This window comes from Thunnus albacares, chromosome 14 (assembly GCF_914725855.1).
Source record: "Thunnus albacares chromosome 14, fThuAlb1.1, whole genome shotgun sequence".
Taxonomy (NCBI): domain Eukaryota; kingdom Metazoa; phylum Chordata; class Actinopteri; order Scombriformes; family Scombridae; genus Thunnus; species Thunnus albacares.
Genome location: NC_058119.1, coordinates 17,899,898 through 17,915,921, shown reverse-complemented (window position 1 = coordinate 17,915,921; position 16,024 = coordinate 17,899,898). Strand labels below are relative to the sequence as shown.

The 16,024-nt window shown below is 38.2% G+C and overlaps 2 protein-coding genes across 3 annotated transcripts in view; one reads left to right on the top strand and one right to left on the bottom strand.

The window, feature by feature from the left end:
• LOC122997486 (VPS10 domain-containing receptor SorCS1-like) overlaps positions 1 to 10,311 on the top strand; it is a 44,766-nt gene extending 34,455 nt beyond the window's left edge. For both annotated transcript variants that reach the window (XM_044373648.1, XM_044373649.1), the window contains exons 22-27: positions 1,151 to 1,263; positions 2,169 to 2,303; positions 5,139 to 5,238; positions 5,564 to 5,672; positions 6,711 to 6,865; positions 8,443 to 10,311. In XM_044373648.1, coding sequence (XP_044229583.1) covers positions 1,151 to 1,263; positions 2,169 to 2,303; positions 5,139 to 5,238; positions 5,564 to 5,672; positions 6,711 to 6,865; positions 8,443 to 8,501 — 671 coding nt within the window. In that variant the 3' untranslated portion in view covers positions 8,502 to 10,311. The remainder of the gene's footprint in view (positions 1 to 1,150; positions 1,264 to 2,168; positions 2,304 to 5,138; positions 5,239 to 5,563; positions 5,673 to 6,710; positions 6,866 to 8,442) is intronic.
• A 1,671-nt stretch (positions 10,312 to 11,982) lies between these two features.
• sorcs3b (sortilin related VPS10 domain containing receptor 3b) overlaps positions 11,983 to 16,024 on the bottom strand; it is a 45,253-nt gene continuing 41,211 nt past the window's right edge. The window contains exon 27 of the mRNA XM_044373547.1: positions 11,983 to 13,699. Within this exon, the coding sequence (XP_044229482.1) occupies positions 13,635 to 13,699 (65 nt within the window). The 3' untranslated portion in view covers positions 11,983 to 13,634. The remainder of the gene's footprint in view (positions 13,700 to 16,024) is intronic.

The window sequence follows — 16,024 nt, the reverse complement described above, 5'->3', positions numbered from 1 at the left end:
AGATGAAGGCAGGAACAGCGTACATGGAACGCCATAACCAAGTGGCTGGCATAGTGTACAGGAACATCTGCACTGAGTATGGGTTGGATGTCCTAAGGTCACAATGGAAGACACCTCCTAAGGTGGTTGAGAATGACCAAGCCAAGATCCTGTGGGACTTCCAGATCCAGACTGACCAGCTGGTGACGGCTAACCAACCGGACATCATGTTGATCGACGAACAACAGAAGAAGGCAGTGGTGATAGACGTAGCAATCCCAAGCGACAGCAACATCAAGAAGAAGGAACACGAGAAGATCGAAAAATACCAAGGGCTGAAAAAGGAGCTAGAAAGGATGTGGGGAGTAAAGGCAACAGTGGTGCCAGTGGTAATTGGAGCACTGGGGACTGTGACCCGTAAAACTGGGAGAGTGGCTCCAGCAGATTCCGGGTACAACATCTGAGGTCTCTGTCCAGAAGAGCGCAGTCCTAGGAACAGCTAAGACACTGCGCAGAACCCTCAAACTCCCAGGCCTCTGCTAGAGGACCCGAGCTTGAGGAAGACAAATCACCACCCCCCCATGGGAGGGGGGTGAGAGGGAGATTTATATATATATATCTACATATATATTTATTTATTTATTCATCATGTGAACTGCACTATCTAGTAGATAGACTGTCCTATCTAATAGTACCTGATAAACAAAGTGCATGTGTAATGATGTATGCACAAACACGAATAACAACAAAAGATTTCCATAATAAGGTTAAAAGGACAAAACATATGCAAAAAATGGCCTCTGTACTGCAATGTGAACATAATAATGACATATTGTTCATCTTATGTATCTTCTCAAGGTTATAGTATATCCATGCAGCATCTTAAAAAGCATTAATTGAAGTTATGATTAATATGAACATTTATGAACTTTGAGACAGAAATACTGTATGTCCAATCCTCATTATCAATTTCTATTGGGCAATCATGTTGCCATGTAAGCTTATCATACCCATATTATCTGATGAAAAACAGATTCTACTCTGTGCAGGCAACCTTACAATCAGGGGTAGGGTTATTTGATTACTGAACTGGATTTTCGTGAGGAGGGCTCCCACATCAAGAGGTAAGAAAGAATATTAAGTCTGATTCAGATTTCTGCTTGCATTTCAGATTATTTCCGGTCGCATGTTTTGGCCTTTTCTTCTAATTTGGATGAGCTGAACCCCGGGGTGTCTGAGTGGAGAGAGGACATCGGGAGAGTGGTGAAGAGCTCTATGGTTCAGGTCAGTTATGCAGCTGCTCTCTCATATTATAAAAACCATAATATAATCAGGAATGAGCTAAAATCCAGAGGACCTCATTCAGATTCTGGCAGTTAACAGCTTTGCACTAGCCTGGAGTGAAAAATTCAAGCCTCTGTTCAGTGAGCCAATAACATTTCCATTCTTGGTTCTGCTGCATTAGTAATGTATGTGTGTGGTCTTGTGTCAAGTGTTACACTCCACTACTTGCAGTGTCTTTAACCTCACTTGCTCTGTAATTAGTTGTTAACCTCTATGGGCTGATTGTACATCACCTGAAATCATTATTACTAGTACACACTTTGAACTGAACTTGTCAAAACACTAAAGGGCAGTAAAAGCACTGCTATGGCAGTTGCTATTTGCTTTCTAAAGAGCTGAATGCCATTGCCTCGAGAGAACACCAAAACCTCAAGTAAAGGGAGCCTAAATGTGGTTAAGTGCATCTGGTTTTCCCTCTCAGAATGTATAGGGCATGTCAAAAAAGCAGCATGTTATGTAAAAGACCTGAATAGTGAGCTCTATATATATCCTACAGTAGCCTTCAGTATGAAACATTCACTTTGACCTTCTGTCTTGTCAGATATTACCACAGTTTACACCAGGAAACTGACAGGAGACCTCTGGTTATGGCATAAATGCACTAAAAGCCCTGGCCTTTACCAAAGACTGTCAAATTGAACTTGCATGTTCCAGCTGATTTGTGCATTATATGTTGACAGTGACTGGTACTTAGGCAAATGATATATGAAGCAGAAAGCCAACACCATTTACTTATTTATACAGTCGACCCCCAAGAATCATATCGCAGGGCGTAGCGTAGAATATCACCCAAAACAGTGTCAATTAAAAGGCCTTTTAGTGAGGTTTTGTTGTTATTATTAAAGGTCACAGGTATCAGTGAAGATCAGCTCCTGGTCACAGTGCTTCCAGGTTTACCAACCACAGCGGAGATTTTCATTGTGCCTGAGAGGACGTCAAGAGATGGAGCCATGGATGAAAAGTGGGCACACCTGGATCAGGTACTGCCTTGTCTAATCATTTTAATGGCCTGTGGCAGATGTTCAGTATAATGTGGTTTTCTGCGATAATTAAAAGTGCACAAAAGTACGCTGAGGAAGTCAGGAGACTTTCTCTAGAGAAAACATCCCTTTACTGTCCTTTAGTTTGTCATGCAACACTTCTGAGTTTAAACGATTTTGTTTTAAAAAGAGAACATATTTTATGATTTTGACGTTTCTCTCACCAGGAGATTACATTTTAACGGCACAGCACAGCACTTAAAGTATTTGTGCACAGTATTCAAGATACAGTGAAAAGATACTTGTACTTGAAAAAATACTCTTGTCTCTGACTTTTTGGAAAGATCGTAAAGCCATAAAACTAGTACATTTCTATACAGATGTATATTGACCAACCCATGTATTTACATTATATGGCCCATTTTCTTCTATGTTTTACTCATATATTTTACTTTTCAGTCTCTTGAGATACAAAATCTATTTAACAAGAGGCTGAGAATCAAACATTTACATTGGTATTAATCATTTTCCAGTTCTTTTGCACAACGTTGTACATTTTATATACACTTAAATCCTCTTTCTTCAGTCATTGGTTTCCGTTCATTTCAGCACAGCATGAAAATCTACTTTTAGAGACTAAAACTTAACTTAAAACTTCTTTCAGTGAGGCAATACATCACAATGAGCATTATGTCTGCTCTCATTTATTTTTGTCAAAGTTACATTATCGTTGCATGGTAACGCAGTTTTAAGTGCAGCCTGATTTGGAAAGTCTGCACTCCATTGCCACGCAACAATAAGGTTAACTTTGACAAAAACAAATGCAGACATGATGCTCATTGTGATGGATTACCTAAGTCAACCAAGTTTAAAGTCTTTGCAAATGTATTTTAATACTGCAGTGGAAAGAATGGACAACAATGGCTGCCTGGTAGGTTAGGAAATCACTATGGTATGCCTCGGAAAAGGTCAGCAGTAATGAAGAGTATACATTTTTTTGCACTAATTGGGCTAAAACATGCAGAAACTCTGATGTGGTCCATTAAGTGAAAACAAAGAGAACAAGAGGAATATGTTTTCTATAGCCTCACTGTTATTAGCATGCAGGCACACAAGATCCATTTCATCTAATATAGCTACACAACACATCCTCCTCATTTATATTCCACATTTTAAAGTACACTGTTTAGATTCCCTGCAGAGTCATTCAATTAAAGAACATGTTCTCAATTTTACTGCATTCATCATTTTGTAATGATTTAATCAGGCAATACAAACTTTAATTGTTAATTTATGTTTTTTTTTCTTTGCCACCAAACAAACAAACAAACTTTTCCCCTGAATTGATTCATTGTATCACAGTAGCTTAAGCTTTTTTAAATTATATTTTATGTCTTTATTGCTTTTGTGCTTAATGACGTAATGTTGCCACACATGCTTTTTGTATTTCATCCCTCCTGAGGAGTAATGCATGATGTCAACACTAGAGGGCAGTGTCTTCCCATGTAAAAGCACTAAACCAGCATCAGCAGTGAAATAACACACAGTATCTCAGTACATGCCATACTGTCATTGTCACTTTTTTAGAAGTTTTGAAACTTGCATAAACCTTTACATAGTATTAACATCATAAACATATCAAGTCACAGTGCTGCATGTATTTTATTGTTTTCTTACAGCAAAATAAGATCTCTGTGTCTTCTATGGCACACTCAAAACTGATCTCTAAAAAGCTATTAAATATGTAAACAAAACAATAAAACAGGGTTGTCTTTGAAACAACAGCTAGACAAACTAATTTGTTCATCATAAGAGATGTATCACAAGTAAACATAATTTTGCTGGCTCACAGTCAGTCTTGAACTAAGTTAATAGGTATTTAATTACATTGATGCATCATATAATTGGCACCGTCAAGAAAGGAGACAAACTGGGGCAGGTGGCCTGGATTGGGAATTAAAGAGATGTATTTATCTGGATCCTGTCTGATTACCTGGCAGAACCACATAGACAATAGGGGTAATAAATCTTCAGTTCACTGTTCTAATCTCCAATGAATGAGTTGCAATGTGGATGCATTAAGTGAGTGTGTGCGCCCAAAACACACGTGTATGTGTCGAGTATATGTGTGGAGCAGCTTATTAAAATGTGTAATAGATTTACTGACCCTGATATGCCACTAGAACAAAAAGTAATTATTCATACTGTGTAGAGCAGTCTAATTTTAACCAGTGGAAAGATTTTAGAAAGAGCGAGATGGAATTAGTGAGGCATGGCTAAGGACTCAAATGGGCTCTGGGAAGGCATTTTGGTCTCTTGTTAAATGACTGCTTCATCTAGGTGTGAAAAGCAGTGGAACTTGAGGCACATCAGGGAGGAAAATTAAAACAGCAATTTTATGATATTAGAAAATACTTTGATCTCCAATAGCTTTGCCTCACTGAACTTTTTAAATCAGTGCATGCTTTTTTTTTTCTTTTTTTTTTTTTTTTTGAAAATAGGTATATAACAAAGAATCGGAGGTGGGAAAAGTCCCTGTTGTGATAGAAAGAGCAAAAGATTTAATTTCTTTAAATGTCACTGCCACACCATAAGCACAGTGCCCTTTTACCTGATAGGGTTTCCATTGGCATTAAAAGTCTGCTGGGTTTGGTGCGGTAGGTTTGGTTTTTTGTGTCATATCAACATTTGCTCCTCTTTAGAAGGAAGCAAAAATTCTGATTCATAATTCAGGCCGTTGGATGAAATGACTGAGGCTGAAATATTGATGACTGTAGAATATTGCTGTGCAGCCGCCGCTAACAGTCTTCTCTGCTCTATCACTCTTCCTCATAGCTTTCTCAGGTTCTGCTAAGTGCTCTGAACCAAGACCTCATCCAGTTCACACTCAGACCGGGAGTGCAGGTGAATGTGTACGCCACGCGGCTGTCTCCAGGTGAGTATGCTGTCTCTGCCGCACACCTAACCGAATAAACGGCTGTACCGTCCATTTTTGGAAAAGAGGTTAAATTCAGGTGGTTCTCTCGGTGCTCCTTATATGAGATTAGATTGTGTACTTCTTCCAGTTTAGAGACGAAGATGAAGAAAAGATAAAGTGTTGCTTGGGCATTTGCTGCCTCAGTCAGCAACAAAAGACAGCTGTGATTCTCCATTGTTATATAATAAGATTTTTATATAATTATATACACATAAAAAATATGCATTTGTCCTCTTTTGGACTGCATGTGCACTCATTTTCTTTCCTTCTTTGTCCTTCAAAGCTCCTCTTGTGGACAGCAGTGATAGTGGTCACAGCAGCACTGCAGTCATCATGCTTGTGTCAGTCGTACTGATGGGCTTGGCTGTCTTTGTAATATATAAATTTAAAAGGTACAGTATACTGGATATAATATAATACGTCGTAACTATTATAGAGCACAGTCAAAAGGAAACTGCTTTTCAGACTCATATCATTGCAAATATCTATGATGTCGTTTTGTTTATGCGTGTGTTTGCATAACGGCCCTGTTTAGAGCAGGCCCCATTATCTACAAGTAAGCACCTCACTCCTGAACTCCTAAAACTTTCCAGAAGTATTCAGACTCCATATATCTCTGAGTTATGGACAGCCACGACACAATAATAGCTCGAGAAATGAGACAATTCCCCTCTGTCTCAATCTGCAGAATATTACAGGGAATGACAGTCTAATCAATTCTCCCAGAGTGCTGAATGGGTGTCAGAGACCTGCAGTTATCAATATTCATCTATCTGACAATGTGAGGGTTGACCTTTCGGAAATGCTAAACACAACCATTCAAGGTGAGGCATACTCTGCAGCATGGCAGGAAAGGTTGAGGAGATAAGTCCTGAGACAACATATATTATACAGTGAGGGGCATACAGTAAATAGCATCCTCTACTGCAGGTAATCCTCATGCCAATCACAGTGAAATGCTTTAGTTCGTCTGTAGTTTGCAGAATTTTACTCATTACAAAGTAAAAACATGACTTACTGTAACTTTCAGGATCATAATTACTACATTAAAAAATCAATTCTGAGTTTGAAAATCCGCCTCAAATGTCACAGCAGCACAGCTGCAGCACAAAGCCACGAGGGGAGAATCTGAAATTAGAAATGCAAGATGCTAGTTTTAAGCAGAATTGGGGGTGCATCTGAGGGGATGAAAAATTGATTGAAAACTGAGGTGAACAATATGAAAGTGAGAGTGCAATGCCCAGAGGAATGCAAAACGCCCTAGTTTCCAGCTTTCAAGCAATCCTCTCCCATCCTTAACAGTTAAAAATAGTGTGACACATTATGTGTAGTGAAAGCATTAGTGAAACAGACCTGATGGCAGGTCTCCATTAACTTGCCTTTTTTTTTATCATCTTTTCTCTTTTTTTTCTCCTCTGCACAACCTATAGGAAGATCCCAGGCATCAACACATATACAGCGGAGCAACCTGACAAAGAACAAGAGGTCATCCCGACAGTGACCTCCATAGCCGTCCCAAACCCTGAGGGGGATAAGCTGACCTCGCTGGATCATGTGGATGTACAGTTAGACTCAAAAAGCAGAGGTATTGGTGTGTCTATTTCTTCTTTAAAGCTGCAGGCATTCTTCAAGTATCCATAGGGATTATTTTCACATTTTTTTCAGTATATGTTGAACAATGTTGACAACTTTATGTAGTGTTGTATTCTATCACTCTAGTCATTATCTGCATTGAACGTGTTGGTTTTTAAAGCGACAAAACAGGTATCTAAACATTTGATGTGGTGTAATAAAAACAGCAGAATTACATAAAAGGTCAGTTCACCCATCTTACAAAAATACATATGTACTCATTCACCTCAAGTGGCATCTAGCCGTCCAGATAGTTTTAGATTTATTTATCAAGGTTTTGAAATTTTATCCATCTCAGAATTTACTTCCTCCACCACAGTACAGTGAAGGAGAATGAATTTGTGTTTGTTTCTTCTCTGAAACTGTTTCTCCATTACTTTGGATTATCCACAGAACACACTGTGAACAATTTTCAAACAGACTAGAAAGTAGAAAGTAGCTCCAATGTTTGTGGATTATCCAGAGTAAAAGAATAGTCACATTACATCCTATTTTTATTCATATCTAATACATTCACAGATGTGATTCCTGTCTTTGTGTGATCACCTGCCATTCGCATACAAAACATTTAAGTTTGGTTGAGATAGTTACTTGGAGAAAGCCTAGAAAACAAAATTAGGCTTATAGCATTTCTTGTCTTTCTTCTGCTATTTGATGTACAATCAAACAGATGTTCATATAATCTTACTTACATTTTATCTGTGTGTTACCCAAATATCTAATTTTACAGTTTTGATATTTGATATATAGAGGTGTTTTATAATCCCATGTGGGATAGGTCAAATGTTTGGCATGACACGGATTAAAAACCAGCAATATGCCTTCAGGTTATTTTGTACAAACTACAAACTGCAGCATCGATCACATTCACCACTTACAATATGTGTCTCTCTGCTCATGTTTAAATACTGACATCTCCAAACTTCAGCTCAGAAACCATACTGTAGTTACGTACCATAAGGGGTAAGTGAGAGGAAGTGTTTTGAACTGGGTGAACCATCTCTTTCGCCAAGAAAGTTGCCACAAAAGTCACGACAGTATATTAAAAATAGAATTGCTAAAGAGGAACAGTGGTCATTCGTTGAAGCTCACTGACAGGGGAGGAAAACTTGATATTCACTTATTGTTAAGTGCTGATGCTATTTCTTCCTCTCCCCATATTATTATATGAGTTGTCAAGACATAGTTATTATTATGTGCTGTATATTTATGTATTTGCCTACCTGAGTTTGTCATAGAGACGTATTAGTATTCACAAGTAAGTAAGGCACAATCGAGTGCAAGCTAAAGTGATGAGAATGTCTAGGTGAATTATTTGACCCAATAAAATAATTTGTGCATCAGGAAAGTAGCGGAGTTGTGAAAGCATTTTCATCAAGAAATATCTATGAAGTTCCAGTTGATTTACCTCTACCGGTAGCTAAACAATCGACCCATCCAAGATAAATGTGTTTCCCTGCAAAAATACACCCTTATGCAAATAGCTACATAAAATTCCTCCTGTCTTTTTTCTTTCTTCTCCCTTGCCAGGCTACCTGCCATCTCACACAGACATCAAGCTCTCTGATGAAGCGCCCCATGTGTTTTAATGTTGAGAGTCTATGACCGACTCGAAAGCAATACATCTTCTTTGGCAGTTACTTCCAGCAAGCTATGAAACCACGGTCACAATGAATGGTCTCGAGTGTTTTGCTACCCATGCATGGATGGACCAGTTCACACTGTGCTGCCTAATCCCTCTGAGGAGACTGTACAGATTTATACTTGCTTCTTGAAAAGGGACACTTTTTGACTGAAAATACTTGTATTTTTGCAAGGACATTGATCTTTTTATGTAAATAATGTACATCCATAATGGAAAAGTAAAAGTTATTTGTCTCAGCTGGTTACAGCTGCGTCTGCTCAAATATGAAAATATCAAACAGCAGAACAGAAGTGATGTATAATAATATCTCCAAATATGCTCATATTTCTGTTCTTCGGGCTTGTGTTTGTGAAGTTGAGTTTGTTTAACTATGTGGAAATAGCTTATCTGAGTAAGACAGTGAGGGAACCAGATTCATTAAGCTCTGTACAATCAGTAAATCTTATCAGAAGATTCTCATCAAATGAAAGCTTGCAATATCCAGGAGATGAAGGATGGCTCCGAGTCCCAGATCTGTGTATTCCATCAAGCCTGTCTCTTTGTCGCTCAAAATGTTATATATGTCATAGCAAAAATAAGAGCAGAAGATCAAAATGGATATACTAGATAGGTATATATGAGAACTCCCTCTTGTTTGTGCAACAGAAATCCCTGTTGCTTAGGGGACTTGAGTTGTTTTAGTGGCACTGGAATGATAAATGTTAAACCTACTCTAAAACAGATTATACACAAATCTTCTGTCTCATGTAAATCATGCATATGGATTATTGTTGCAGCAGAAATCTTATATTTGATTGTTTTCAGTTCGACTGTTAAACAATGCAGTGACTTTTAAACTTTTCAAACACATTTTTTTTTGTTGTTGTTGCCAGGAGCATTCCTTGTGAATTCTGGTTTCTACAAAGAGAACAAAATGTAAATTTTCTGAATAATTCCCGTGTTAACGACAGTGCAGCAAACACTTGCTGTAATGCAGTAAAAAAGTACTACAGTGCCACATCCATATGTTAAATAATTACTTATTAGTTCAAGATTTATTAGCTATTCTTTTGACGCAGATACCAGATTTACCACCACAAAGTTAAGACTCCTTGACACAGATAGAAATTTGTTTTGTTGCTTTTCTTTGAACTGATCTCACTGGGAAGGTTGGGCTGCTTTGTTAAAGGATCTATCACAACACTGAAACTGTAACCGATTTGAATGGAAACATGTTCTTTATTCAGGTTGTTTTAAATGTACCTTTTATTTACGCTGGACTGTTTATCTACCGTGACGATGTCAACATCAACACATGGCATTTTTCCTCAGTTTACATTAATGCAGAGGAGCCTGCAGTTTATTCTAGGTTTGCCCCAAGGACTCAGCGGACAAAAGGCTGCAAATTTGTTCATCTCTCTAGCTGCGAGGGACACAGAGATAGAGAAGACGTATCTCCTGTCAACAAGGCTCAGCCTACGCACAGAGCTTTGGTCAGCTGCTGTCTCTTTGGTATAAGTACTGAAGTTCTTCTTCATCAAACTTTTCTTTTTAAGTGTTGTCAGCATCGTATGTCAGCGGGACAAATTGACTAGAGGCTTCTCCATACTTCCTCCCTCCAATGCTCCGATTGAGCCTGAAGCATAAATAACTCGTCATCAGATGAATGCTCTCTCCGCACCGATATCAGTGAAGTTTTATTTTGTGCTTGTAATTTACTTAACAGATTTTTGTTAAGCCCCAATAATCAACCTGTGAATACAATTGTGAACATATTTGCATGATGTTTTTTTTTTCTTCCTCTTTCAAGATACTAAAAATACGTCTTAATTAGGAGAAAAAAATTAAATGTTAGAAAATGTTTCTCAGAGGCTAGGCAACTCATTCATTACAAGTAACGTGATTATTCAGTGGGTTGTTAGTGTGTTTTTCATCTAACCTTGCAGAAGTAACCATGGTTGCGGAATAAAGCAGAAACACAACGATAAACAGCTCATTTTTGCTGTCTCTGATCTGTTAAAATCCATGTAGTTGACTGCGGCTGTTGTGTTTGACCTTTGATTTAGTCAATCAGCAGACTTCATGAAGAGCAAAACTATGACTTCACTTCAGCTTGCTATGAGTCTGTCACAGAAATTGGTAGTTTTGATCGACAGGCGCTTTCACTTTGTCAAATATGTTGTTTTTTCTGCTTTGTCTCTAACAAGTGTTGCTTAGCATGCCAAAGTTTCAGTGCAGTCATATGCATGATACAATGGGGCCAAGCGGGAGGACAATGAAAAGCACCAAGTAGCCTGGAGTGATTCTAATGGGCTGGTTCCTTGACTCTCCCACTGTGCAACAAATTAATTATCCCCTCTCCAGGAAATCAACACACATACACACACACACACACACACACACACATAATCAAGGAAGATTTTCCCAGACTGAGTAGCACCTTGAATGAAAAATGTCCCACAACAATAACCCACAGCAATATTGTGTTAGCCACAGTGTGAAATTGATGAGCGTGTTTCCTTTCATTGAGTGCTACATTACAGTGTCTGGCTGCAACGAATCATCCATTAGTGATTGTCACCGTTCAATTTGATTGTGCAATGCGGAACATCCCAGGGCCGTTAGAGAAAGGCCTTGGTGTTAATTTAGACTGAGAGTAGGAGCAAGAATAAGACTCTCGGGGCGTTGATAGCTGTTGGAGTGATGAAGATTGGTGTGTCATATGAAGCTGTTGAAGTGGCAAACAAAATGCAAAACAGAGGAACAAGGGCCTTGTTGCTGCGGCTTTGTGTGTGAAGAGTTATTTCAGCCAATCAGCCACACAGCGATGTCCCCCGACCTAGCTGCCTCTTTGCCGTTTTAATTCGCAACACTTTTCTTGCTGTGTCTGAGGACAGAGAAGAAGCAATACTCTAGACTACTAGTTCTTTCACAAAATCATCTGTTTCTCATCATTCGACTACAGCTTCAGTAATTGTTCCCATTAAATAGAAACCATTTGTAATTGGCAACCTGAGTGATAGAGTGATAGAGGTAAAGTGAAGCTCAGTCTGAGTGTCAGATGGGAATCTTCACATGGGTGTTATCACACTTCTGCCCATTAAAGTCTACTTCAGAGCCTTTGAGAGATCATTAAAAGAGGTATGCTGAGACTGATACACTGGCTGCTACAAGGCACCTGTGTTTCAGATAAGACAACGTTGTAAAAACAAGGCTTCGTGAACCCATTTGTTTTCAGGTTTATGTCACGACAATGAAGACATTTCTCATTCACTGACAGGCATTACTGACAACCAAACAATCTGTCTTGGCATCCTTTTGCTTGGAGAAACAAGAAGAGTATAAACCATAATATAATCTTGTCTAATCATATTCCATTACAACACATAGTGTAGGTGCATGCAGAGAAGAAAAACATGATTCCATATAAAAATACATTTATTTAGAACAATTTCAAAATGGCAATTTGTTCACAGTAAGAAATATGATTCAAAACAAGATGATTTTATATCTTCGACAAAAATGAACAATATTATAGATCATGCACAACTTTTGGCAATTGCACAACTAGACTATTAGACAAGGTGTTTAATAATTTGAGTCAAGTAAACTTTAAAGTCACCATGATATATACAGTACTTGCTCACCCTAATATAAGTCTTCAGTCTCTTATCACAGTTAATTAGGGCATGCTACTGTTGAAAGCAAAGTAAGTATAAAATAGGACATACAGCTTATTGTGGGACTGAAGGTCATGGAAACATACTACCGCCTGTTCAGTGGGTTGACTTTACAATAAAGTAGGGATGAAGCTACTGTATAGATTTACATTCCATCTTATTCTATGTACATGTTTTCGATATTTCCATTTCTAAGGCCAGACCTTCATGTCCATACAGCTTCAGACCATATTCTGTTGTGTACCTTCATCTGAGAAACAGTCATTGAAAGCACCATGTTATCTTACAGAGTAAAACCAATTACACATATCTGTCTTATAAGCATTCACAACAGTCAGATTTAGAAATTATTATATATTCATTATATTTAAAACTCAAAAGGCCTCTAGTTATAGGGCGGTAAATATTTATGTTTATGCAGAGCATGGAGTTGAATTGGTTTGCTTAACAAATCCCATTTCCCTTGTCATAATGAAATGATAATTAAACTTAAGATTACTTTTTAATTATATTTCTGTCTTATGGACAGACATATAAGCAACATGTGTTCTGCCTTAGCAGCTAACTTTTTGTTATTTGAGTTGCACAGAAAAGAAACAAAATTACAAAAACAAAATAAAAAGGTTTCACTTGACAAACTTTATAGCCTGATGGTTCAATTTGTTTGTGTTATAGGCAAACATTATGCTAAGAGGAAAACATTATTACCAAGAGCTGTAACTTTTTTTTTTTTTTTTTTTACTTTAAATTAGTTATTAAACCATTTCAAGCCCTGTATGATATTATCATAATATTCCTTGAGGGCCTAAATATCCTTTTAGTAAGTCATGATCATTCTCTGTCATTAAATATTGAATTTAAAGTGACTTTTATCAAACTTTATCAAAAAATATATGTATGCAGTAAAACCTATGCATACTATATCTTTTACTTACCAGTGTGTACATGGTATTGATGGTGTACTCGCATTGTTTTTATAGCAGCCCACTGTGTTTTATTAAAGCAACTCAGTCTGTGCTTCCTATGTTGACATCATCCAAATTAAGAACAATGAAGATACTGTTTGTCACAGGCAGTAAAGCATTCGCCCAAAATGCACAATGTCAGCTGAACATTGCTAACATAACTGGACATATTGTGAGCATCTGTGTGAAAACGCTGCTGGGCGCTGCAGTTTTCATCCAATTGTGGTGTTTCACCGCACTCAAAATAGAGGCCCTCAAGTCTGGACTAATCGATTAATCATTGTATTATAAAGTAGATACTTACTCTATCTATGTGAGTTAAAAAAAAACATGACTTTGAATGACAGCAGCTAACAGCGTGAAATATTAACAAAAACAATGCCAACAAAGCAAACAATTTCAGCACGATTGAAACACAATAATCTGTACTTACTCAGTAACAGAGTGCATGTCTTAGACATTAGTACAGTTTGGGAATTCCCTTGTTACAATTCTTTCCATATTTCTTCCAATTCCTCCTGTAAACATGCAAACAAATAATAAAACAGACTAAATACAGGGATAGTCAACTGCTTTGGCATCATGCACATCACCAGTTGTTAGTTTAGCTTTAAGGATATGATAATAAAATACTTGATATGCGTCTGTGAAGTCATCTCCTTTGCAAATATAACTTTGAGTGTAAATCTGTGATATTTGGGTTTCATTTACATGACAGTGATTTTGCAAAGTAATACATGGTTGTAACATGAACCAAACAACTCAAATTTCACTCTAGTCTTCTTTAATCTTTGTACTTGAAGATCAAACAAGCTTCTACACTTAACTATAAATTAATCACTCATGGATTTTGGTTAACAAGCCCCCTCTTGTCTTACTGTGAGAACACGGCCTATCCAAGCAGGGCTGAGCTGGTGATGGAGGGATGATAAGACTTCGTTCAGATTGTGCAGACACTGGTCTATTCAAAGGTAGAACTTTTATCTCTCAACTGTACCAGTAGTTTAAATTCAGTGATTTGTATAAAGCGTCATAAAGCCAATTTCATGTTTTCTCATATAGCTAATAAGCTGGCAGTAAATTCATCAAGGTAAAGATCTGGCAGTCAATCCAGATTTGCCAAAGAAAACGTGATCTATGTGAACTTGCTTTTTACATGAAGCATGTTTTAAGACTAGACTAGTTCTGTTAGGAGAAGTCTGTAGCAAAATCACAATTCATAAAATCAAGTTTAAAATTAAAGGTAGAGTCAGCGATTCTAATTCAATACACTTTTTGTCGAATTCAGCGAATACCTCCTCATGATCCGCTAGCTGTCCCTTCTGTGTGCGCTGAAAAAAAAATCTGGTGTCCATACACAGCACTGGCTCTGTAAATTGGCATGTAAACACAGTGGCTCGGGGGAGAGCCACAAAACACTACTCCAATCAGCAGCAGGGAGTGTTCATGCTCATGCACAGGACAGGGGGAAGTCATCAGAGCAACTGTCTGTGTGGGGACATGACAGTTTCCTGTCACCAGCACCCGCTGAATGGTGGAGGAGGGCTGGTGAACTGGAGAGAGAGGCCGTGGCCAATTCACATAGAAAGTGTTTTTTCTAGGAACAGATATGCTTCCATTTTATTAAATGTGTCAATCCACACTGAATCAGAGACAGTCTCACAGAGACACCCACGTTTTTTTACGCTCCAAGTCTGTTTCTGTCGTGTTTAGTGAAGCGTAATCTGAGCAGGCAGCTGTTTAAATCACACAAATATCCTGCTGTATATGTGTTTTCAACTTATCAACTGTATCAATGAATCATAAATACAAACACTGTGGATTTCTTTCCATTGAGCTGACATGCAAACTATTTTGGTTCAGTAAATTTCTGCTGTCAGTCAGCCTGGTGAAGGCAGTTTGTCCGGCTGCTGTTCTCTCAACTCTCCAGGAGCTGCAGCTGACAGACGGCTGCTTCTGTGGACAGAGACGCTGAACGCAGGTCGAGTGAGAAGTGTGGAGGCTGCAGAGAGGTGTAGAGTGTGGCTGGACTGTTGTGCTCACATGAGACCAAATTTCTTTCTGCTCGTGATAAAGTGTGAGAAGAACAGAAGTGACTCCACAGCTGATGCATCGCTCTGGAATCCGCCATATTTCTCTTTTGGTGGTTGGTTTGGCAATGTACATCCATGAATTTGGGGGGCGGAGCTTCTGAACGAGTATGAAGGTAGGGGTGTATTTCTTTGGGCGTTTGATTCAAATATTAACAATCTTTCTGCAGAATGACTGACTCTACCTTTAAGATCTGAAAGATTAAATCTGTACGGATGTCTCCTGAGCTTCAGGAGCTCATCTATCACACTACGCCAGCCCAGATTGGCTGCGAAAGAGCTGATCAGGGGGAAGGGAGGCGAACTGCCCTCTGTATACTTGGCTGACATTACACCATCCTTTATTTGAAAAAAGTTAACTTCTTCCTCACAGAAGCAAGAGACTGATTCATACTTCTCATAGAACTGTGGTTATGTAAATAGCCCATTTTTTCTAGCATTTATTTTGTGTCTGAAGTTGGGAAATACTGACCTCATTGCTAAACCTGTTCTGAAAACCTCCTGCCATGTTGAATCTATACAGAGCAATCCTGAATCTTAGTTTAATTAATTCACATTTCAACTGAACTGCACATTTCTAGTTAGTATGATACATGAGCCCATGTGAGCCATCATGTTAATCATTCAGAACCAATTGGCATTAACGTAAATTAAATTAATGATTTTAATCTGTCAAATCTAGTTTTAAATGTTCAAATCTTCATTTTAATGTTCATGAATTCTGATTGTACTTCCTGACTATGGCAGAGCTGT